Here is a 24,994-nt window from a genome sequence, read left to right as displayed (position 1 = left end):
AGTTCTATTTGCCTGGTACCTCCGTGCTTGCATCTGCCCGCCCTGGTGCTGCTGGAAAACCCCAGGCTGCAGCTGGGCAGGGCTTGGCTGGGCTCTGAGCCTGTCCTGCTGCCCTGCTCCAGGGAGACATCCAGGGTGACATCCAGGGTGACATCCAGGGTGACATCCAGGGTGACATCCAGGGTGACATCCAGGGTGACATCCAGGGTGACATCCAGGGTGACATCCAGGGTGACATCCAGGGTGACATCCAGGGTGACATCCAGGGTGACATCCAGGGTGACATCCAGTGTCATATCCCAGCCCCCAGTGTCACAGTCCTGCTCCCAAGGTGACATTCAGTGTCACATCCCAGCTCCCAGTGTCCCATCCCAGTGTCACACCCCAGTGTCACACCCCAGTGTCCCATCCCCACTCCCAGAGTCCCACCCCCGTGTCCCATCCCCTCTCCCAGTGTCCCATCCCCACTCCCAGAGTCCCACCCCCGTGTCCCATCCCCTCTCCCAGTGTCCCATCCCCACTCCCAGAGTCCCACCCCCGTGTCCCATCCCCTCTCCCAGTGTCCCATCCCCACTCCCAGAGTCCCACCCCCGTGTCCCATCCCCTCTCCCAGCCTGTCACCAGGCCCTGCCTCCATCACAGCCACGAGCCCCAGGTCTAATTAACAGAACAAATGAGTACAGGAATTAAATCTGCTCCGAAGTGGCAATTTTATCACTTCTCCAGCTCTGCCACAGCACGAGTAAAACTGACAGCAAGGAATAAAACAGTTGCGTCCCTGGCATTTTTTATTACTTTTAATGTGGTTTTTTTTTTGTGAGTTACTGGAAATTTAAATTATAATGGTATGCTTCACTTAAAGAAAGTATCCATAGCAACAGGAACATCTGAATTATTGCAGGCTGATCACTTCTCTGCTGGAGTCACATCACACGCCTTCCAAGGCAGTCCCAGAGGTGCAGGATTTTAATAGACCTTTTTTTTTTTTTTTTTACCTTTTTTTTTGCAAATAAACAAGCGAATACACAGCACTTTCTCCATCAGTGCAGTACCCACAGAGAGATCCAAAGTGAGCAAGTGCCAGCTCACTTTGCTACCCAGAGAGGAGGGGCTCCAGGCTTGAATCAGACTTTCTCCTCTGAGTCAGTGCTTATTCTGTGGGAAACTGGGGATTTCTGTCCACTTCAGCTGCTGGAAATTCTCTTGGACCAGGAGAAAGCAGCAAGGGAAGATCACTGAGCCTGCTTGAATCTTGTTTCATTCTCATCTGGCCATGGGTTTGTTTCTATTCTATTATTTCCAAATTCCTGCTTGACAGGACAAAGGGGAATGGGTTAAAGCTCAAGGAAAGAGGGATTAAATTAAATATTAGGGAGAATATGAGGGTGGGCAGGCCCTGGCACAGAGGAGCTGGGGCTGCCCCTGGGTCCCTGGCAGGTCCCTGGCACAGTGGGAGGTGTCCCTGCCCACCCAGGGGTGGGAACGAGATGATTTTTAAGGTCCTTTCCCACCCAAACCATTCCATGATCCCCAAAAAAACACCTTCAGCAGCTGCTTGGCATTTGAAAGGCGATGGCTGAGAGAACCCCCAGGTATTTTGCTTCCACCATCGCTGACTTTTGGGCTGGAGCAGTCACAGCTTTCCACTTTTAAAACATTTTAAAACACTTTAATCACGGCAAAAGCTTGAGTGATGCACGCTCCGAGCTGTCACGCGTGACAAACAAACTCCCTGGGAGAGACAGAAACGCTGTTTTTCAAATTCCAATCTCAATTATAGGAATCAAATGCGTCATCTGGATCAATAGTAGGTTGAGATTGCTCAGCCAGAAAGAGTTCAGATATAAAAAGCTGCAGCTGAGAGGCTTCCTCTAAGCTCATGTATTATTGCAAGGGAAATGATGACATTGAGCCACGCTTGCAGCGTCCCTCGGACAGCTCAGGGGAAGAACAGGGCTTTAATCAGAGTCCTGAGTGTAGGAGCAGGATCTGAGCCCAGGAACATCTGATCCTGGCCAGGAGCAGCAGGGATTTGCCTTTGATGTCCCCTGGTTGTCACTGCCCTGTGGAACACTGCCAGCTCACCGTGTCCTGCACGTCTGCCACTCGTGCAGCTCTGTGTGCAGAGAACCTGCAAATGACAGGGGAATGAGGCAGCCTGAAGACACATGAAATATTTCTGACCATTTAACCCTTCCAGAACAAGAGCTGGCGTGCAGAGAAGCGGCTGTGGCTCGGCCAGCCCAAAGGAAAATGTTCAAAAAAGCAGGAAAAAGGTGCCAGAATTCTTTGGGTGGTTGGGTTTGTTTGTAAGGGAGGCTGGAGGAGGCTCCATGCCCATGGAAAAGGAGGATCTGCAGCTTTTGGGGTTATCAGGGTGACAGCAGGGAGGCAGTGACAGGAGCCAGGTGCATCCTCTGTCAGCGACTGTCAGACCAACTTGGCTTCACGTGTGAGTTAAAAACAGCCAGAGCACAGAAGGTGGGAGGTGGAAGAGGGATGAGAATGATGCAAAAAAAAATCTGCTGGACCTGCAGATCCGGCTCAGGTTTGAAAATCCCAGCTCCTGTGAAATCACCTGCTCATAAAGAGCCTGCAGCAGGAACCTGTAATTTCGTGGTTGGTGCATGAGCCAGGGGATGATCCAGCTGACTCTGGCAGAGCTTTATTGGAGCTGTGGTCAGCTGGAGTCAGGGACATTTACTGAGTGTGGAGCAGCAGAAGCTCCCAGCCCTGCCCTGCAGAGCCAGGCACAGAGCTGGGGCTGGCACTGCCCAGGCTCAGCTCCCTGCCAGCTCTTCCACTGCAGGTCAGGTCTCTGTACCCACAGCTGGAGCCACAGCTTCCCCAAATGCACCTTCCCACCTCTCAGAGGAACCAGATAAATCCCAAAGCCACGGCTGCAGGCTCTGGAGGGGATCTGTCACCCACGGTGTGCCTGTGCTGCTCTGCTAAGGATTTGCTTCTTGAGTTGGGCCAGATTTGATCCTTGGCATTTATGTTTGAGGCTTTGATGGATCCTGAGATCCACCAAAGGAGTTCCAATGAGAGTTTAGGGGTCAATGAGTTGGCCAAATGTGATTTTGTGTAGAAAGAGCCAGCGCTGAGCAGGCAGGAGCTTTGCTTTCAGGGGACGTGAGAGGCTGGACTTTGTTTTCCATGCTGGTTAAACGGCGTGACCCAGGCGGCAGCTGGTGGTGTATATCAAGATTAAATTGGGGAAGGTCTGTCAGAATCTGGGTCACCTGCTCCTCTGTGGTCTCCCGTTGATATTTCGAGCTGGCCTGCCTCACGTCTGTGGAACGCGATGGGAGAAGCGGGAGAAGATGGGAGAAGCTCCCGGGGCAGTAACTCAAGGGCAGCGGCAAGGCTGGGGTCATGTCCCAGCCCTGACAGGAGAGGCTCGGCTGCCACACGGGCTGTGCATCACAGCCGCTCGCAGTTCTGCTTTTCCCCTGTCCCAGAGCCCGAGCGGGGCTCGGAGCCGCGGCTGAGCCCGAGCAGCCCCGGCTGGAGCGGCTCCATCGCACCGGAGCGCCCGAAGCCCGGCCCTTCCTCTGCCTCCTGGCACGGCACACAGACACCCACGGCTTCCTCAGAGGCAGCCCGGCCAGGGGAGAGCTCTGTGCTCCGGCTGAGCGGCCGAGAGCCCGGGGAGAGCCGCCCGAGGCTGCCCGAGCTGGGCGATGCCAGCCCGGCTGCGAGCGCGGAGGGATGCTCCGGGCACGGGCCGTGCCCTGTGCCGGGGCTGCCGGGGCGGGGAGCAGCCTCACCAGCCCCAGGGCTGCTGTGTGTGTCCCCAGCCACCTCCTCCGTGCTGCCACCCCGGCCGGCTGTCCCCTCGCTGGAGCCCGCAGGGATGCAGGGGTGTCCCTGCCCTGGGCTGGCACGGCTCCTGCCGCGTTGGCATTGCCAGCCGCAGTGAAATGGCACCGAATGCGGCTCTTCCGAGGGACTGACCCCGCTCAGGGCTCGGCGTGGAGCTGGGAAGTGCCCAGGCTGAGCATCCCAACCATGAAGGCTCCTTTAAATGCTGGTTTAAAGCTGCCTGTCCTGGTGAGCTCGGGCTTTATCGGGTTTGGGCCATCCCGGGGAGGTGCTGGAGTGAAAACACATCACAATATCTGGAGAGTGGTGTGTATCCTGGCTGTGAGAATCAGTAACTGGGGGAGCCACTCTCAGCATCTGCTCTGCCTGTGCACGCAGGGCTCGAGATGTCACCCCGGCCACCAGGGCTCTCCGAGGCCACTCACAGCTCTCAAACGTGCTTTTAAAAATCATTCCCTCTCTCTGAAAGGCCTCTCCAGCCCTGGCACTGCACCGTGTTCCCTCTCATCCTAACCAAGTTTGCTCCAGCAGGTGCAAAAGTTGTTTTTCAGAGCAAGGAGGTGGCAGCTGGAGAGGAGAGTCCCTTCCTTGTGACACGAGTGCCACCAGCCCCTGGTCACCAGGCCCTGGCTTTTCCTGCTGCCTCCAGCACTCTTTGCAGGCTGCAATTCCTCCTCTTTCATCTCTCAGAGCCCAGAGCCAGCACTGGGGAGTGCAGGATGAAACAGAAAAAGCCCTGAGCAAGTTTAGGGGGAAGGCTCTGGGAGTCAGCGCGGCTTGAAAGGCTCAGCTGGGTTTGCCTCGGGCCCTGCACACAGAATCCCCCAGGTTTTGGGGTGCCCTGGAAGCTGCAGCTCCCCCAAATCCACCCTCCTGCGTGTCACACGGCCAGGGCTGTCCCTGAGGGCCACCAGGGCTCACTGATGGCACTGGCAGGTGGAAGCAGACACGAAGCACCAAGGTCAGATCTGCACAGGTGACATCGCTGCTCCCTCCCAGGCAGGTGAAAATGAACAATTCCAGGCTCCCTCCCCACGTCCTGCACAGCAGATCAGCCTGTCCCGGGGGTCTCTGGCTGCAAAGAGCCCCCAAACCTGGGAGAGAATCAGTGCTGCAGGGTTGGCATTGCCCCACTGCTGGACCACGAACCCCCTCAGGTCTCACCAAGAAATTTTGGGGTTTTTTTTCCTTCCTAAAGCCAGAACAGAAGGACACAGCCCCGAGACATTCATTCCCTCAGCTGTCCCTTTCCCCAGGACTCCTCAGTGCCCCCCTCTCTCCCATTGCTGGTACCTGGCAGGTATTTCTATAATCCTGTAATTGTTTTCTGCTCCAGCCTGGCCACCTGGGCAGAGCCTTTTCCATCTGGAGCAGCCCCTTGGAGCCAGCGCTGAAAACTGAGCTCACAGAGCACAAAGCCCTCCCCTGGCCTTGGTCTGGGCACTGGTGAGAGCCCAGGGCTCACCAAACCCGGGGTGGGGACAGGGACACGGTGGGCAGGGTCTGTGGGGTCCCTGGGCAGGATCTGCTCAGGCTGTCCGAGGCTCCAAGGAAGAGATTTTTGGTTTTTTTTTCACGTGGATTAGGCACAGCCCCGTGTGCAGTTTTCAAGGAGGAAAAGGAAAGATGAAATCTGAGTGGGTCTGTGGGTGCCTGTGGGAGATTTGTCACTTCAAGGGAATGAGGAGTCAGAGCTGGGACCACACAGAGACACCAGGAAGGGAAAACATTTCCCTGTTTCACACCAGCACCTTAAAACAATTTCATTTTCTACTGACTGACCCAGGAAAAAAATGGGAAGGACATTCCTGAAGGGACCTGGAGGATCAAACCCCCTCTCCCAGCAGCAGCAGGGGCTGTGCTCCACAGTGCCACCAGTAAAGGACCATCACCAGGTCCTGGGGGATACTGGAGAGCTCTCAGTGCCGTGCCTGTGTCACAGGACGAGGGACACCAGGCTGGCACAATGACAACAATTCCGTGCTGGCCTCCCCAGGCTGGGTTTAAATATAGTGCAGACAGTGATTCATCCCTGCCAGCTTGGGAGGGACCCATTTCTCAGGTCAGGACACGTGAACTTCACCCTCAAGGTGACTGGAAAGTTCTTTTGGGCTGCAGAGAGCCCTCTCCTTGTCTCAGGGCTCGCCAGGGAGCTGCTGCAGCTCAGCTGAAGGGGGTTTGGGCACCCAGGGAAAAGCTGGGCTTGTTTTGCTTTCACCAAGTTCCTCCCTGATTTATCTTGGTCTGGTTCTCCTGAGCTGCGTTTCCTGCCAGGTGAAGTCTTTGGCTGAGAATTATTCTTAGACCTTTCCCACTTGGGATCTTATTTCTGAAGCCATCTAAAATGGGCTGCTCCACATTCACAGGAGCAAATCCACGGCGTTCCTCTGGCCCTCTCCTTATTCAAGCAGGGCAAAATGGAACACAGGCGTTCTGATGATGCTGATTTTAATGAAAAAAACAGGGAAAAAAAGCTGCAGCCTGCTCCATTAGTCACCTGATGTTACAGGGAAGTAATAAAGCAGGAACGTTCCTGCTCTCTCCTCCATGCACCTTATGTTGTGTTTCTGCTTTTGTGCTATTTTTCAGCATCTTTGATATTTTTCCTGGCACACAGGAGGTAAGATTGCTGAGATGTAGACCTTTACCATAATTAAGCAAGATTCCTCCTCTTGTGAGAGCTTGTTCCTACACAGTTCTGGGGTGAGGGACTCAGCTTGGGTTGTTATCTCAGATGTGAATGGGTTTTCTGGGATGGAACACGAGTCTGCCTGAGGTGATGGGGTTTACATCGTGCAAATGTCTCTCTGCTGCCTGCAGAGAGCTGTTGGAATCCTCAGCGAGGCTTCTGTGCATCCCTAAGTGTGACTCTTAATTCAGATAATTAATATCTTGTACGGAGGAATGTGGAGTTAAAGGCAAAGCGGGCAGAGCTGCAGATCAGTGTGTGACGATGCCCCTGAATTTGGGGGACCAAACGTCCCATTTTCTGTGGTCTGGATGTGGCTGTAGCATTTCTGTAGCTTTGGGTGAGGCAGCTGCTTTCTCTGCACCGTCATTCACTCCTGACTGGCACACAGGGGCTCAGGAGCCCCTTTTTTGCAGGTTTAGCCCACTGAAATTATCTACACGAAATCAGGGCCAGCCCCACTTCCAGCTTATCCATTTCTGTAACTTCCAGCCTGGAGAAGTCCTCCTTGGCAACACAAGAGATGCTGAGGGGATCTTCTGAAGGAGGAGGAGAAAGCTGTTCGTTGGAGCAGCCTTTCCTCCCCTTTATCCTCTCCCTCCCTTGCCTTTCCCCCTGCATCCATCAGATTTCCCACAGCTCCTGCAGGTGGGTGCCCCAGGCTGTGCTGGCTGAATTCCCCAGGTTCTCCATCCACCCTGCCATGGTTGGACTTCCATCACGATTCAGCCTTTCTGGTGTTTCATTCCTGCCCAGAGGATCCCTCAGCACGTGGTTTAAGTGCCAAGCAGTGCTGGCCCTCACTCCCTGCAGCACTGCAATCCATGCCCAGGGAGCAGATAACGAGCTTCCTTAATTACTCGGGCTTCTCCGCAGCCTCCTGCCCTCTGCTCGTGTTTCTGAAGCCTCAAAAGAATCGATACCACACAGGTTTCTCCTGTCCTGAGTCATGACAGGTCAGCAGGGATTGTTTTGCTCACTCTCCCCACCGCAGAGACCAGCCCTGCTCTGAGCTCGGGGCTGGTGTTTGCAGAATGGCTGAGCCAGGTTTAAATCTCTGGGTTTGCCCTGATCTGATCCCAAGCAGATAAATCGGGGCAGCTGCAGTGACACATGAAATAACAGCTGGGAGGAACAGCAGCCTTGGAAGCTTCACCCTCCCCAAACCCTCCCTGCTGGCCCACAGGTGAGGCAGGGCCAGGTGGGACAGGCAGGGTCTATCTCCTCATCCTCCCAACCCTCCCTGCTGGCCCACAGGTCAGGCAGGGACAGGTAGGACAGTCAGGATCCATCCAGGATCCAGCCAGGATCCATCCCCTCATCCTCCCAACCCTCCCTGCTGGCCCACAGGTGAGGCAGGGCAGGGTGGGGACAGCCAGGATCCATCCCCTCATCCTGCAAACCCTTCCTCCTGCACCACAGGTGAGGCAGGGACAGGTAGGACAGCCAGGATCCATCCAGGATCGATCCCCTCACCCCCCAAACCCGCCCGGCTGGCCCACAGGTGAGGCAGGGCCGGGTGGGACAGGCTCCCCTCATCCCCCAAACCCTCCCTGCTGGCCCACAGGTGAGGCAGGGCCGGGTGGGGACAGCCAGCTCCGTGCCAGCAGCAGCAGCCGGCGTTCCCAGCAGCGTGCTGAGATCAGGCTGCAGGGCTGAGGCACAAGTCGGGCTCTGGAGTGTCAGAGCTGTTCCAGCACGGCTCCTTGTTCTGTCAGCGCCGAGCTTGTTCCCCGGGAGGGGAGGGATCCCTTCCTTTCACGGCTGGCAGCCCCAGCAGGGTTTGTTGTCACTGCCTGCACTTTGTAGTAGCTGTCAGCAGCGTTTCCACGTCTGCTTTACACGCTGCTGTGCCCTGTTTTGGGGACGTGTTCAGATGTACCATCCCTTCCCACTACAGGGCAGCAAGGCTGGGTTGTTGGGTTGGTTTCCTTTTCCCCCTTCTTTCCCCCCTTCCTTTTCCTCCCTTCCATTTTCTCCCTTCCTTTTCATCCTTCCTTTTCATCCTTCCTTCCCCCCTTTCTTTTTCTCCCTTCCATTCCTTTTTCCCCCTTCCTTTTCCTCCTTCCTTTTCCTCCTTCCTTTTCCTCCTTCCTTTTCCTCTTCCTTTTTCCCCTTCCTTTTCCTCCTTCCTTTTCCTCCTTCCTTTTCCTCTTCCTTTTTCCTCCTTCCTTTTCCCCTTCCTTTTTCCTCCTTCTTTTTCCCCTTCCTTTTTCCCCTTCCTTTTCCCCCTTCCTTTTCCTCCTTCCTTGTCCTCTTCCTTTTTCCTCCTTCCTTTTCCTCCCCTTCCTCTTCCCCCCTTCCTTTTCCTGTTTCCTTTTCCTCCCTTCCTTTTCCTCCTTCCTTTTCCTGTTTCCTTCCCCCCCTTCCTTTTCCCCTTTCTTTTCATCCTTCCTTTTCCCCCTTCATTTTCCTCCTTCCTTTTTCTGTTTCCTTTTCCTCCTTCCTTTTCCTGTTTCCTTTCCCCCCTTCCTTTTCCCTTCCTTTTCTTTCATCCCCTTCCTTCCCCTGCCTTCTCCTTTCCCCTCCCCACATTTCCCCTGCACCCCTCGCTGTGCTGGCTCTGCCCCTCTCTCCATCTGCCTGCTCCCATCCTTTCACGGCTCTGATTCCCAAAAATCCCTGGCTGGAGCGATCCTGGGAGCCAGAGAGCCTTCCTGGAGTGCTGCTCCAGCACTGGGATTCATCCCACAGCCAGAACCAGAAATGTTTTCTGCTCTGGGAGAGGAATAAACATCGAGGCTCTCTAAAAGATAGTCTGGAGGCTCGAGTGCAATAATTGGGCCAAACTCCTTTGCCCTGTTATCTATCACTCTGTAGTTTGCTTCCTCACAGGAAAGGTGGATATTAAATTCTAATTTTTTTTATGCCCATAAAAAAAAAAAAAGTAATTTTCTTTAAATTATTTCTTCCAGAGCTGCTAAAAAACCAAGAATCATAATGCAGCAGGACCCCCACTTCCCCAGTAATTACACTCTGCCTCCTAACTCCTTCAACAGCAATTTCTCAATTTATTTGGCTTCTGTCTGGAATTGCAGTCACGGGCAGAGCTGGGCTCTGTCTTATTATTGCACAGACAAAATTGTTTTTAAAATGTAATTAAACATTTACCTTGAAGACAACGCTTTGTCTTCTTTAAGAAGCATAATATCTTAATTTAACCTAATCTGGAGAACCTTCCATTTCCAAGCTTTTACCTCCAAGACAATGTTATGCTAAACACAAAGCAAAACAAAAAGATTTCCTAATTTAACCTAATTAAAAGATAAGCCTCCAACTTTTCCACTGCCACTGCCTGGAATGAGGAGCGAGGCGTAGCCCTTCGCTTTGCTCAAAATTCTCTGGCATCCCCCTGCTTTGCTCTCCGCTGTTGATTTTTATTTATTATCCTCCTTGATGCCCCCAAATTCTCTTAGGAAGCAGAGCTGTCCAACCTTTCCCATCCTGGGGCCTTCCCTGAGGAGATCAAGGGACCACCAGGGGAGCAGCTTTGCTTTGGGGGGTTTTGTTCCGTCGCTTTGGGGTTGTTTTTTTTTTCAATAACGATGAGACAAAACGCAGCCTGCCTGCTGTGTGAGGCTTCCCCGAGGGAGAGGAGATTTAAGGAAGGTGAAGGATTATTTCTGTTCAGTCTGAGCTTAGGTGTGGGGAGCCCACGGGGCGATGCTCTCTGGTTTGTGCCGGTGCTTGGGGGCTGCCCGAGGTACGAGCCCTGCCAAAATCCATCCCTGCTCCAAGTCATGGAAGTGGCAGCTGGCTCACAGGGCTCTCCCTGTCCTGAGCAGAGCCAAACCTTCCTTTGGAGCTGCTGCCAGGGGCTGAGAGGAGCCCGTGCAGCATCTGCCAGCCTGCCAAGGAGGAGCAGCCCACCCCTCCCTCCTTAAGGGAGGCTGAAGCTGCAGCAAGGGAAGTACAGGTTGGGTATTAGGGAAAAGGTTTTTATGGAAAGGGTGGTAAAGTACTGGAATGGCTGCCCAGGGAGCTGGTGGAGTCACCATCCCTGGATGGGTTTAAAAAAGAACTGGATGTGGCACTGGGTGCCAGGGTTGAGCTGAGGTGCTGGGGCTGGGTTGGACTTGAGGATCTTCAAAGTCTCCTCCAAGCCGGTGATTCTGTGATCCCTCGTGGTGCAGGCACGGGGCAGGAGGGACAGGAGCTGTGCCAGGCTGGCTCCAGCTCTGATCAGAGCAGACACTGCCGTGCCTGGGCCGTGGTGCCCTCTGGGCTGTGGTGCCTGTGGTGGGCATGGTGCCCTGTGGTGGCCATGGTGGCTGTGGCAGCCATGGTAGCCTGTGGGCCATGGTGCCTGTGGGCCATGGTGCCCTGTGGTGGCCATGGTGTTCTGTGGGCCATGGTGGCCTGTGGTGGCCATGGTGCCTGTGGTGGCCATGGTGTTCTGTGGGCCATGGTGCCCTGTGGTGGCCACGGTGGCTGTGGCAGCCATGGTGGCCTGTGGGCCATGGTGCCCCACAGGCCGTGGTGCCCATGGTGCCTGTGGTGGCCATGGTGCCTGTGGGCCATGGTACGCCATGGCCATGGTGCCCTGTGGTGGCCATGGTGCCCGTGGGCCATGGTGCCTGTAGTGGCCATGGTGCCCGTGGGCCATGGTGGCCTGTGGGCTGTGGTGCCCTGTGGTCCATGATGGCTGTGGTGGCCATGGTGGCTATGGGCCATGGTGGCCTGTGGTGCCCATGGGCCATGGTGGTCATGGTGCCTGTGGGCCATGGTACCCAGTGGTGGCCATGGTGCCCTGTGGGCCATGGTGCCTGTGGTGCCCACAGCTCCTTCACACTCAGCAGGCCCTGCCTCCAACAGCAGGAGAAAAAAACGCCATTTCAAACCCAAACCATCAAGATGCAAATCCTCCTCGGAGAATGGCCACCTTCAAGGTCCGCCAGGCAGCCACTGGAGCTGAAAGCATCAAGGATTGTTTGGGTTTATTTGGACTAAACCTGCAGCAGCTGTGGGGAAGGTGAAGCGGGACCATGGCGGTCAAGGGCAGCTCCACAATCCTGTTGTGCCTCCTGCTTTATGCCCCTTAAAGCAGTTTTCAGGGAAAATGACAATATTGGTGGTGTCCCTGGCTCTCAGAGCGTGGGGCCCGCGCAATCAGCTCAGGTATTTGTCCCCCGCGGTGCTGGTTATTGTGCAGGAGGCACACGCTGAGCACACAAACAGCAGATGATTTCTTTCCTTTCCTCGCAGCTCCAGCTCCTTTCCAGCCTACAAAATGTTCCCTTTTAGCTCTTCCAAGTTTAGTCACAGCCGTTCTCTGGCGGCTGCGTTTACCCTTTCCTGGGAGCCTCATCCTGCCCCCTTCCCCCATCCAGTTATTCCTGAGGGGTTCCAGATGCCTCCGGGTGTGGGTGATGCCCTTTTCTCCCTTTCATTGCTAATTCTGCAGGTTTGAGGGCGTTTTTTGTAACATTTATGAGCAGAAACTCTGATTCACCATCTTCCCCTCTGGTACAGTATTAACCCACAGGGTCACCTCAGATCTACCTGGTGATACGTTGAAGGTTAAGGTGCAGATTTAACAATTTGGGATCAAGAAGTGTTTCACGGCACCTGAACATGGGCTCATATAAACCAGAAAAGGGGCTCCCACGGCACCTCCTGCTCCTCTCTAACTCCTGCTCCTCTCCTCGTGCCAGGCAGCGCCCCCAGGGCCGTGGCACCCGCAGGGTTACGGAGCCCCTCGTGGGGGCTCTGTGGGTAAATCTATCCCTCAGAGCCCTCATAGTGCGTGAGAAGGGGAAACGGTGACACAACATCCGTCCGCCCCTACCGAGCCCTCACAGCCTCTGGAGCCGCCGCCTGCCCGCAGCCCCTTTTTAAAGTAGCGGCGCCCCCCCTCCGCCAATCGCAGCGCGGACGGGGCGTTCCTCGCAGCCAATGGGAGGCGGTGGCTGGAGGAAAGGGGCGGGGCCATCCCGCTCCGAGCTCGAGCCGGGCAACTGTGGTAAACAAGGGGGCGGGACCCACGCCTTCCCTGTCGCGGGCAGCAGCCAATGGGCGACCGCAGGAGGAGACAACCAGCCAATAGCGAGGGAGGGCGGGCAGAGCCGAGCGCGCTGATTGGCTGGAGCGGCGGCGGAGTGACCGTTGGCGGGAGGGGGCGGGGCGGGGCCGGGCGCTGTCGCAGTGAGCGGCGGAGCGGGCGGGGCTCCGTGCGGGCACCGGGCAGCGCTGCCCCGCCGGTCCCCGCAGCCGGCACGGGGGCGGGCAGGAAAACACAGCCTGGCAAGGGGCTCGGTGCAGTTAGGTGCTTCCCTCCTTCGTGCTCGGATGGGCAGGGAGAGGAGCTGTCCCCTGGAGAGCGCAGCATCTTCCCTCTCCTACTTGAGCGGGCACCCGTGAGCGCTGGCAGCAGCGAGGGGCTGTCGCTTTTGGGATGAGCGGGCAGGACTGAGAAGATTTTGCTCACTGTAGGAGCCAGAGAGGCTTGGATTTGGCAGAGGGGTGAGTAAACAGCGCTGGGGGTAGGAGAGCTTCTGCCCAAGCAGGAGTGACGGCGCTCGGGGGCAGCGCTGTCCCTGCCCGCAGGAGAAGGGGCGATGTGGGGATCGCACGTAGGGGTTTAAGCCGTGTCCTGCCGGCTTGCGGGGTCTCAAAGTTGAGCTCTGTCTCTTCGGCAAGGAGAGGGTTGGTGGGGGGGTATGGATAACTCTAGCAGGCAGAGATTTGGGAGAAATTTGCCGGGATCTATTGGACAAAACCAAAACCCGCAGATTTTTTTTTAATTATTTTTTTTATTACTATTTTTTGCCTCGAGAAGCTCAGCCCGAGCCGAGCTTTCCGCATGGCTGGTTTGCAGCCCCATCGTTCCCAGCCCGGCGCGGGCGAAGGCAGCTCCCGGCAGAGGAGCGGAGCAGCCTCGTCCCTGTCTGTGTGCGCTGTCCCAGGGCACCCTGCCCCTCCTGGGGTGTCCCAGAGCACCTCATCCCTCCCGGGGTTCTCCCCCTTGTCCTCCGGGCTGCCCCGCCAGCAGAGCCCGGCATCCCTGCTGGATGGGAGATGGTGCAGAGCTGCGAGCTGCTCGCAGACCGGAGAGTTGATGCCAAGTCCGGACAGAGGGAACCGAACTAGAGGGTGGGGAACCGGCCGGGGACAAAGGCTCGTCTCGCCGGCCGCATCCTCGGCGGTGTTGAATGACCGCGCTCTTGTCTCCCCCGCCCCGCAGAAATGCTGCAGCATGAACCCACCGCCGCCTAGACAGACGGGCTCGCACCGCCCCGGCGCCGCTGCCTGAGCCAGCCCCGGAGCACCGTCCGGCCGGGAGCCCGCACCGCGAGCAGCCCAGCCCAGCCCCGCGCCGCCCGGCCCCGGCGGGATGCGCTCGCCGCCGCCTTCATGCCGGCAGCGGGGACGCTGAAGCGCCGCTCCGCCCGGCCCGGAGCCACCCACGTGCGGTCCCCGCTGAAGGCGGCCGGTGGTGCCCAGGGCGGGCCCCGCTGAGCGTTTCGCCGCAGGAGGCAGCGGCAGCCCCCGGCGTGGCGGCGGGTCCCGCCCGGCGGCCGCGATCCGGTGCCCCATGGTGGTGCTGCGGAAGCTGCCGGGCATGCCGGGCTGGCCGGCGGCGCTGGGGCTGCGGCTGCCGCAGAAGTTCCTGTTCCTGCTCTTCCTCTCGGGCCTGCTCACGCTCTGCTTCGGGGCCCTCTTCCTCCTGCCCGATTCCTCCCGCTTCAAGCGCCTCTTCCTACCCCGCCGGGCCACCGCCTCCGCCTCCTCTTCATCCTCCGCCTCCTCGTCCTCAGCCTCCTCCTCCTCCACCCGCGACACCGAGCTGCCCCGCAGCCCCCCCGCCGCCGCCGAGCCCCGCCACGCCAGCCCCGCGGCCCCGCGCCGCCTGCGGGAGAAGCTCCGCGCGGCCGCCCGCATGGCCGGGCCGCCGGCCCGCACCGCGCCCGGCTCCCGGCAGCAGGTGCAGGGCGGCGAGAGCCGAGCCCAGCCCGCCAGCGGCGCGCCCCCGGCCCGGGAGACGCGGGCCCCGTTCCGCTTCGACTACGAGCGGTTCCGCCGGAGCCTCCGGCACCCGGTGCGGGGCGGGCGGAGCGGAGAGGACCCCGAGACCCGCGCCCGCAGGATGAAGATTAAAGAGGTGGGTGAGGAGGGCAGGCAGCGCTCCCGGCCGAGTGCCCGCTCGGTGCTGCCTCAGAACCTCCATAGCCCCCTCAGGCAGCCCTGGCCTCGCCTCAGTGCTGTCATCCCTCAGGCAGCCTTCGCCTTGCTTCACCTCACAGCATCGGCTCCCCTCACAGCAGAGTCCCCTCAGCCATGTCCCTTCACACCTCCCCTCCCCTCACAGGTGTGTGTCCCCTCAGCCATGTCCCATCACACCTCCCCTCACAGTTGTGTGTCCCCTCAGCCATGTCCCATCACACCTACCCTCACCGGTGTGTGTCCCCTCAGCCATTTCCCTTCAGACCTCCCCTCCCCTCACAGGCGTGTGTCCCCTCAGCCATGTCCCATCAGACCTCGCCTCCCCTCAGGTGTGTGTCCCCTCAGCCATGTCCCTTCACACCTCCGCTCACAGGTGTGTGTCCCCTCAGCCATGTCCCATCCCACCTCCCCTCCCCTCACAGGTGTGTGTCCCCTCAGCCATGTCCCATCAGACCTCCCCTCACACGTGTGTCCCCTCAGCCATGTCCCTTCACACCTCCCCTCACAGGTGTGTGTTCCCTCAGTCCTCACCTGCCATCGGCAGCCACATCTCCCCCTCAGTCAGTCCTTGCCTCCCCTCACAGCCACGTTGCCCTCAGCAACACTTGTCCTCTCTCATGGCCGTGACGCTCCCCAGTTTTTGGGTCCATGTCCACCTCAGCCCTCACGTCTGGGTCTCCCCTGAATCCGCTGTCCCCTCCCCTCACAGCCCTGTCCCCCCTCAATCCGCTGTCCCCTCCCCTCACAGCCCTGTCCCCCCTCAATCCGCTGTCCCCTCCCCTCACAGCCCTGTCCCCCCTCAATCCGCTGTCCCCTCCCCTCACAGCCCTGTCCCCCCTCAATCCGCTGTCCCCTCCCCTCACAGCCCTGTCCCCCCTCGTTGCTCCCACCCCTCACCTCCCCAGCCTCGCCCCCATTTCTCACACGAGCTCCCTTGCTCTTTTCCCAAGGAGGGTGGCAGGAATTGGGGTGTCCCTTTCCGGGGGACTGTCCCTGTCACTGAGCACACACCTCCACTCGCCCGGCGTGACTGAAATTAACGAAATTTAAATTTCAGCTTGGTTATTTGGGGAGAAAAAAAGGGTTGTGGGGGGAAGAAATTTGCTTGGTGGGAAACGTCTTTGGTTGTGCAAAAGTCTGCATCTCTGAGGGGGCAGATTTGCACAAAAACCGGGAGATGACAGAACTTGGCTGGTCCAGGGGATGGAGGGACAGGATGCAGGAGAGGGAGGCTCTGTCCCTGTACTGGAATTGTCACCCACTGCAGGGAGCTGACCCCTCTGACCGGGGTAGCCCCTCTGGGGGGCTGCCAGGGCGAGGGGAGGGTTTGGCCCCATTCCTGCAGCTGGTGGAAGCCTGGCAGCCCCAGACACACGGAGCAGGCTGTGACCCACTTAACCAGGTTGGTGTGGGCTGCCATGGTGGCTGTCGGATCCCCAGCCGTGATGGATAACCAACTTGGAGGGAATTCTGCTCTCGCAAGAGGTGCCAATAAGTAAAAAGCACAGATTTAATTAAGCAGAGTATAAATTTCCTGGGCCTGTGCTCTCGCAGAGGTGCAGGCATCCAATGCTGCCCCGGATTGAAGAGAGAATCAAGTCAGGGAACAACACACCGAGGGCTTTCATCCTCTCCAACCTGCATCTGAAAAGCAGTTTTTAAAGCTCCCCTCCCGCTGGCTTTGTCAGGCACTAAAACAAAGGCTGCACGGCTGGTGAAATTCCAATTCCTCTGCCAGGCAGCCGGGCACAGCACACCCAGAGGTGCTGGGTTCCTTTGTGACCCCGGGGGGATCCAGCCATCCTGTCCTGCTGCAGGGTGTTCGGAATGTTCCAGTGCCCAGCCCTCAGGTGTGCCTGGCTCTCTGCAGATTCCCACCTCCAAGGTGTGCCAGGGAGCACGACACAGCCGGGAATAACCCAGCTTCCACTCTGTGCAAACAAACCAAATTGAAAAATCAAATTTAGGGGGAGCGAGTGGCATTCAGTCCTTCATTTGGAGTTAATTATTTTTTAAATATAGCATTATTTCAAGCTGTATGGATTCGGCCCCATCTGTTTCTAACAGCCATAATCAGTGCTGGGTAGCAGAGTTAGAGTTTTCAAGGATGAGAATCCATAAATATTAGTTTTATGCTGACAGCTAATTACTCTTCAAACAGAGCCCTTATTTCTTAAAAGTGCCTACGCTTCTATTTATTCAGAGAGAAAGAAACAAATATGGTGCTGAGATATGAGGCTGAACACGCAAAACAAGGGAGGGTGGTGCAGCCAGGGGAAGAGATAAGGTGTGTCTCTTTTTGTTCCTCAAAAAGACAAGAGCAAAACAAACCAGGAAGGTTAGAAGACAAATGCTGCATAAAAAGAAACAGATGGAGAAAAAAAGAATTGCAAGGAAGAAGTGATGATACAGCCTTTGGATTAGCAAATATTGCTCGCATGATGTGAGATGCCAGCAGGGCAGGTGGTGGCTGCTCTGAGTTGCTTTTCCCTCCTTCCTCCAGAGCTTTCATTGCTAGAAGGAGTCCCCAGCTGTCCTTGCACTGGAAGTTTTGTTCTTTTCTCTGCCTTCCCTCTGTAACAGAGAGGATGGGTGTGGATGGCATTTGTGGATCTTTTTCCCCCACCTGCCTGCCAGATGAAAGCCAGGAGTTAAAACTGGTGCATGACCAAAGATGCCCAGAGGTGATGCCCAGCCTAGAGAAAGCTTTCTGTATCTAGAAATCTTTTTGTTTTCCCCAGGACCCTCCAGTCTGAGGAATTCCAGCCAGGTGTCCATTCTTTCCCACCACCTCTGAGCTGCCTGATCTTCAGCTGAAGAAGAGTCAGTGCCACAGCTTTCCTGGCAGCTCATGTAGCCCTGCTAGACCTTTCCTGCTTAAAAAACAGAGTTTAGAGTGGGAAGCCCCATGGCCTCTCCCATTTTATTGGTGTTTGGGAAAGCCTTTGGGGCGTGAGGAGCACTGGGGCTGTTTGCAGAGTGAGGAGCCAGGCTGGGCTGGACCTGCTGGGCTGACGTGTGTGTGCAGGCACCTTCACCTATAAAGACAAGTCCAGGGTCACTTAACAGTTGTTTTCTTGGAAATAAAAAAGGAGAGCTGCTGTATTGCACAAATTTTGCTGCTAAAGGTCGTTGGTCACCTGGAGAACAGTCTGGGAGCCACTGCTGTGTGTTCCTGTGGGCAGCCCAGGGCTGGGGCACTCTGACCTTTCCAGGAAAGCTGCAGGAAGCCAAATAAGAAATGTCCCCATGCTGCAGGTTGGGAAATTTTGGAAGGGATTATTCATCTCTTAATATGACCTCTGGAAAAGGTATTAGTTGTGTAATTGATCAGTCAGGCATGGCTTTGGGGATTAGCTGATTTTTTACATGTGCCAAATACAAATCAGTGATGCTCAGGATAAAAAAAGACAACTGGTTGTAGCTGGAGAGTGACTGCAGAAATTCCACGGTGGGATTCCATATTTATTTGCTCTCAACAATTTTCAGATCAAATTGGCTCGGGGAAAAGTCAAAATTATTTCCCCTCTAACTGCTGCCTCTGCAAACTCAGCCTCAGATCTGAGGAAATCAGACCGTGTGGTTCCTGCCTTCTGCATCATAACCAGTAATAAAGATTTTGCTGGTGGAGCTGAGCTGACAGTTTTGCTGATGATGGATGGAGCCAAACAGGCACTCCTGGATCTCAGGTGGGGGAGCACTGGGGAGACAGGGAAGAGCATTTCTTTAAAGTATTTTTATACCAACCACTGCTTAAAGACAGCCACTGGAACCAGCCAGAGCAGAAAGTTCATCATTAAATACTTCCAGCTCAGTCACGGGATGTGAGAAAAATGTGAACAGAGGGAGAGATTTATTCATTTTTCTTCTCTTTTTTTGGGTGCAAAAGCACGTTTCCGTGCCTGAGGTGTGGGAATGCCTGGTGCCTGAACCTGGCAGTGCCTTTTGTCCCTTTCAAATGAGGGAATGTGTCAAATCCAGGCAGGGATTGTCCCCTTGGGTCTGACACCTGCATTCATTTCCTCTGGATTAATGATACCAAAGCCTGTTTGTTTCACAGTGCAGTTCTCTTCATCCTGGCTTTTCCTCCCATCTCCACCTCCACCTGTCTGTCCCCTGTCCTCTTCTAACACAGCTCTAAAGATGTATTTGCTCTCAAAAATCAGCCCCTGGGGGGATGGAGGCACCAACTCACAGTTATCCTGCATCACTCTGCACATCGGCAGGTGGATCCGTCTTTGGAACACAAATATCTTGACAGTTTATCACTAAAAGATAATTAGGAAGAGACAGGAATGTTATCAGGAGCTCAGCCTCTGCTGAAAGCCCCCTGCTGAAGGATGCTGAGTTTCTTTTGTGTGGTTTTTGACTGTTGTGACTGCAGTGAAAAAACTGCCCATTTTTGGGGCAGGGCTGGGGAAATGCTGCAGGTTCTCCTGATTTTTTTTTTTTTTTGCCACAGCTCTGACCCCTGCCAGGAGAAGTCTCAGCTCTGGTGCTGGTTGCCTGTGGTACAGCTGTGTGGGTTTGGGTGCTCTGGAGCTCTCGGGTGCCCTGGGGGTGAGCTGTGATCACCAGTTTGCCACAAGCAAGGCTCAGAGCAGCTCTCGGGCTGAGCCGGGCTGTGAATCCCATCATTGTTCATTTCTGACCATCTCCTTTCCACATCCAGCAGGGAAAACTTTGTCAGCCCTCTCCCTTTGCCTGCACTGTGCAACTTTCTGTCCGTACATTTGGAGCAGATGCCTTCCAGTGCTGCGATGTGGGGCCGAGAGCACTCGGGGCTGTAATCCATCCCTGGTGCCGTACGTGAGGAGCACCACGCACGGTTCAGCTGGAGATGCTCCTCCCGAGCACATCTCCTCACTGAGGCACGTGGGGAGGGTCTGATCCTGTCTGCTGGGCAGATGGAAACCCAGGGACTTCCAACAGACTTGCTCTGGCTGCTGGGGGTAAGGAAACCAGCTCTCTGTAAAATATTTACTACGGTGCGGCGGAATTGTGATCTCAAACCAGTCAGTTGTGCTGTGATTGTAATTCTTTCTCTGGGGTAGAAATACCTCTGCAAGAGAGAATTTCTCTGCAGTTTGAAGCACGGGCTGGCTCCAGCCTTGCTGGAATTTTCCTTTGCTCCACACTCCTCATGCATTTATTTACTGAACCTGTGAAAGGGGTACTGTGGTGTAAATCCCACACATGGTGCATGCAGTGGGTTTTTTGCTTCAGCAGCCTCCGGTGGATTCATGCAAACAGAATTTAGACCTGACCTCCAGCCTGTTTTAGCTGTGGGGGATACAGTTAATTGACTAAAAATGTATTTGTTCTGTTGGTGGAGTGCAGAGGCACAGGAATGTGAGCGTGCTGTGATCAGTGCTGCAGAGCTGTGTGCCTCAGTGCTACCTCAGAGCTCGCTCTGACCCAGCTCTCCCGAGCTGAGGGCACTCTGGAATTTGGGAGTGCTCTGCAATTTGCAGTCATTTGCTCTTCTCTCCCCAAGTCTAGCAGTGAAAGCACTTGTTCCACAACAACTAAATTTGATGCTAGACTGGTTTCTGAACTGCCACTTAGAGCCAGCACACGGCTCCAGCTCTGCAGAGCTGTTGGCGGCGGGTGATGAGTGACTGCGAGTGCTGGGCGTGGGGAAATGACTTTCTAGGATGCCCACAGATGTGCTGAAGGACCTGCACTCTCCTGGATCACTTCAGGAAATGCACATCAGCTCCTTGACATTCTTTGGACAGGAAGAGGGGGTTAGGGCAGGGGGATGGAGCCTGGCTGTGAGCTGTCAGTAATCCTGCTGTAACCTCCCTGCTCCTCCATCAGTCTGGGGCATGTGCACTTCCAGCTCTTCAAATATTTACTAAAAAGCAGTCACCTGCGTTAAGATTCCATCTTGCCAGCCAAAATTTTTATGGACTCATGATTAACTTTTAATCAATGATTAAATCTGCCCCTTAATGGGAGAAAGATTTTTGTGCTGAGTATTCTCTCCTTTGGTTCTGTATGCAGGGCTTTGCCAGATGAGGCTAATCCATCATGTTTGGTTTACTCTGTGATTCTGTCATTGTACAGATTGTTTATCATTTTGATGTTTTTGAATATGTTCTCCAGTATTGAAAACAATTGAGATTTTAGATGGGGCAGCTGAGAGGGAGAAAGGGAAATGTACCTTAGTACTAAATAAAAGACTGACCTGAATATAAAACTGACATGGAGCTGTCAGAAGGAGAAGGCAGGAAGGAAAATTCACTCCAGTGGTGGCAAGAGGAGCTGGGAACATTCTGATTTTTAAACTTAAGGAAGAGACTACATTTACATTCCCCAGAAAAATGCTTTTCAGTGGATGCTGTGAGTGGATTTGGCATGAGGAGCACACGCTGCCATGATTGCCGTCTTTACTCTCGCTCCCCTGGCACTTGAGTTCATCATCTGACACCACATTTTGGAAGGGCTCCAGAGGAGCTGTCGTGGGCAGTGGTGTCTGTGAGCTGCACATAATGTGAGGGCTTTGTGCACGATGCACCCAGAGCATGGCAGGAGACAGAGCACACTGGGAGCTGTGCTGGAGCACTGCATAATCAACATCCCCTCGTTATGGGACAGGAGGGCACTCATTGTTACCCTGGCTAACGGGGCACAGCACCCTCTGGTAATTAAAGCAGGACACTTTGTGTCCTGTTCCTGAGGGCAGATCCATCGTGGCACCTCTGTGAAATGGGCACACGCTGCTGGAGCCCTAATCCAGCAGGAAAATGTGCAGCAGAGCTGTTCCTCCTGGGCACTCCAGCACTCCCCGGGAGGACGCTGGAGCGTGAGTGAAGCACGAGGCTGCACTAACCTGAAGTGACTGCTGTGCCTGCCTTCTGCATCTCCTGCTGCTGACAGCAGAGCTGCAGGGTCCCCTGTGTGAGTGAAGTCCAAGGAGGGATCTCCAGAGGGTTTGGAAAGGAGAATTGTGTTCCTGAGGCTTCATCCCTGGGCTGAAAGGTAACGGAGTGCAGCTTTCTAGGAATGGGAGCCCTGTGTGCTGGAACCTGCTGAGGGCCATCAGGCAGCCTGGGGGTTCCCATCCTCGTGTCCCTCTGTGTCCCCCAGCCCTGCCCAGTGTCCCCTGTGTGGGGCACAGGCCCCCATCGTGACCCCAGTGCCCGTTCCTCAGTGGAGCAGCAGGAACCCTGCACTGGCCCCCTCCGTGGGGCACCCTGGGGGTCTCCCATGCTGGCAGCTTGTGCTGAACTTTGGTTTCTCTGTGACCTCTCCCCTCTGTCAAAGCCAATTGCAGTTTTCCAGCTCAGGAGGTACCGGGGAGGACGGGCAGGCGACAGCGGAGCTGAAAACGGTTCCTGGGTTTATTTGAGCTAATTGTTCTAAAGGCTGGGATTGAGTGGGAGCCAGGAGCTCATTAGTTCTAATCTGGCCTCCAACACTTGCCTTGCGTGGCCCTAGAGCTGTTGTTAGATTTCCTCTCTTAGATACAGCAAGAATAAGGCTGCAAAGAATATTAAATGCAAGAGATGGAGAAATCCTGCAGCATCTCGTGCCAGCAGCGCTAGCACAGGATGATGATATACAGTGAGTGTTCCTCCTAGAGAGTGTCCCTTCCCTTCAGAGGGACTCGGTGACAGAGCTCCTGCTGATTTATGGAGCAGGATGGCTCTGCAGACTGTCTGTGCTGAGAATTGGAGCCGTGTTAGCAAGGTCCGAGCAGCCGTGTTTAAAGCAGGGCTCTTGCTCTAATTGTGTTAACATGATTTCCCTGGGCAGGGAGGGAAGTGCAGAACCGTGTACTTTGAGAAGTAACAAAGGATAATTATAAAATAATCGCGTTTCATCCATCCTGAAACCCTCCCGCTGCCTGCGTTAGCCAGCAGGATAAAATACAAATAAAATACTTCCAGTGGAAAAGGGATGTTTCTGGCTGTCCTTCCGTCTGAGCCTCGTTTTTCTCTGGAGTTTTCTAGGAAGGACACGTATTTATGTTGGAATTCAGCGCTGATGAACCCAAACAAACCCTTGGCTGATTTCTGGTGCTGTTTTGGCTTTCCTGAAGGCCTTTCTCCAGCACCAAGACCGTGTCAGGATTGCTGAACCACCGTGGCTGGGTCTGATTATCTTATCTCTCAGAGGTGTGTGCTGCTGAGCCCAAACAACCAGAACACTCTTGCTGCTGGCTGTGGCTCTGCCCACCCTCACTGGTGGCTGCACAGCAAAATAATTCAAAAGGCTGATTTCAGCTCTGGCTGGTGGAGGATGAAGCCATAGGCAGCTCTCTTCTCTTGGTTCTTTCATTTCTGCCTTTCAAAGGCTCAAATCAAGTTCTGAGTTGAGTGTTAGGGTGGGATTTGGCGAGTGGAGGCTGGTTCCTTGGGCCTGAGCAGCTCTGTGGGTGCCACTTGTGCATGACGTGGAGTCTGTGAGCAAGGAGCTGCTCCTGCCTCTAATTTTGATGAACCTTTATGGCTGTTTTCTGTAGTTTATTACCCAGATCCCCAAGGCTGCCATTCCCTGCTTTTCTGTGTCAGCAGTCCATTAGTCAGTGCTGGTGATGGCAGTGCTGGAGCAGTGCCAGGGCCCAGCCTTGATCCCTCTGGGGCTGGGAGGTCAGGCCAGGGAGAGCCAGGCCCCTCATCCTGCCAGCTGAACCCTAGCATTGTTCTCACATCCACCCCTCCAACCTCATTTTCATCAGAGATCCGGTGTTTGTAACCTGCTTTGTAATGATTTATTGTGGGCTCTGGGACTCTTGGAAGGGTTTATCAGCCTCTGGCTAATACATTTGCTACTGTGGTCCAAGAATTTCTTGCACCACTTTTGTAAGGTGACAGCTCTGACACGTGGCTCTAGGAAGGCTCTGAGTGAGTTTCTCGTGTCTTTTATTAGCTATTACCTGTGATAAATTATTGGACTAATCTCAGCTGACTACTTAATACTTGAGAACTGCTCTGTTCCTCTCTTCAGAAGTTCCAATCACGAGGAACTCTGGAAAAGGGAGAGGACAGCAGTGCTCCAATCTGTCCCTCTGAGCAAGGACTACAAAGACAGATGGGGAGCAGGTGAACCAGCAAGAAATCATTAAACTAAACTCATCCTCCCAGATCTCTCCTGCTAAGCCATCCAAGTGTGAGATGAAGCACAAGGTGTGCTGGCAGTCCTCAGCCTCCCTCTTTCTCCTGTTCCAGCATTTGGACTGAGACAAAACCAGTTTCCAAACAGATGTTCCTCCTGCTCCCTAAATCCGTTCTCACAGTGCAGAACAGGAGTGATGCAGGATGACTCTTGGCCTGTATTTACATTTTTTCCTTCCCTTCTTCCTTTCCTTCAGCTCTCCCATCTGCTTCTGCTGTGTTTTGGGCCCCTGAGCCATCCATGTGTCAGAAGCAATTCACACCTTGTGGGTGCTGGGGGAGAGGCAGCTCAGCTGCTGGGCCTGCACTGGGGGAGTGAGGCTGGAAGGGGGAGAGGCAGAGTGAGCTGAGCATCTGGGGGAGCCTGGCACGGGGCTGTTCCTTTTGTCTCTGGCAGATGTGGTGGGTGTGAGGCTGATCCTCACTTCGTGTCTCTGAGAATGCTTTGGAAACGTTCCCTTGGCTGAACGGGAGCTCTTGGTTGTGCAGGTGGGAGCCTGGGGTGGGAGCCCCCAGAAGCTCTGGTGCACCCATCCTGATCTCCATCCCACCCAGGATAGGCAGGGAGCTCCTGCTCTGGGCAGGGAGGCTCTGCTGCCCTGCCTCGGGATGGCACATCTGCACACAGATCTGCTCTGGAGCCTGTTTAACTCTTCCCAGCCCACTGAGGATTCCTGCCGTGCTCGGGAGTACAAAGCCTCCCCTCCTCTCCTCTCCTCTCCTCTCCTCTCCTCTCCTCTCTCTTTTTGTTTCTTTTCATTATTGATCTGTTTGACATTTGTCCTACAGGCTGTCAAACAGACAGGCCCAATACATTCTAGAGAGTTTTTCTTTTTTTTTTATTTTACTTGATAAAGAAAAGCAAAATATTTCCACACCTTTTCCTTTTCTTCCTTCTCCTTGCAGCATTTTGGTTTACTTATGGCTACAGCTCCTTTTGAGCATCCCCTTGGGCTGTGGCTCTCCAGAAATGAGAATTCTGTGCAGATGGTATCTGTAGGGGAAAGGAAAAAAACCTTCCCTTGCCATAACGCAGGCCTGTAAAAACAATCCTGCTTCGTGTTTGTGTTTCCATCCACCTTCCCGTTCAGCGTGGGGGGATTTTGGGAGGAGCTGCTGGATTCTGCCTGGCTGTTCAGCTGTTGCTCATGCTCACCTGGAATGCTGGGCACTTTCAAGGAGAATTTGT

General features: G+C 55.0%; 1 protein-coding gene across 4 annotated transcripts in view; it reads left to right on the top strand.

Annotated features, from left to right (window-relative positions):
- The first annotated feature begins 12,651 nt into the window (after window positions 1–12,651).
- Window positions 12,652–24,994, top strand: part of MAN1C1 (mannosidase alpha class 1C member 1) — a 54,656-nt gene continuing 42,313 nt past the window's right edge. For 3 of the 4 annotated variants that reach the window (XM_041417377.1, XM_041417376.1, XM_041417378.1), the window contains exons 1-2: window positions 12,652–12,979; window positions 13,701–14,618. In XM_041417377.1, the coding sequence (XP_041273311.1) occupies window positions 14,052–14,618 (567 nt within the window). In that variant the 5' untranslated portion in view covers window positions 12,652–12,979; window positions 13,701–14,051. Of the gene's footprint in view, window positions 12,980–13,700; window positions 14,619–16,800; window positions 19,633–24,994 lie in introns of those variants that run through there. The other variant, XM_041417379.1, reaches the window with a different exon arrangement.

This window comes from Onychostruthus taczanowskii, unplaced genomic scaffold (genome assembly GCF_017590055.1).
Source record: "Onychostruthus taczanowskii isolate IOZ18803 unplaced genomic scaffold, ASM1759005v1 scaffold56, whole genome shotgun sequence".
Taxonomy (NCBI): Eukaryota; Metazoa; Chordata; class Aves; order Passeriformes; family Passeridae; genus Onychostruthus; species Onychostruthus taczanowskii.
This window is presented reverse-complemented; position numbering and strand designations above follow the sequence as displayed.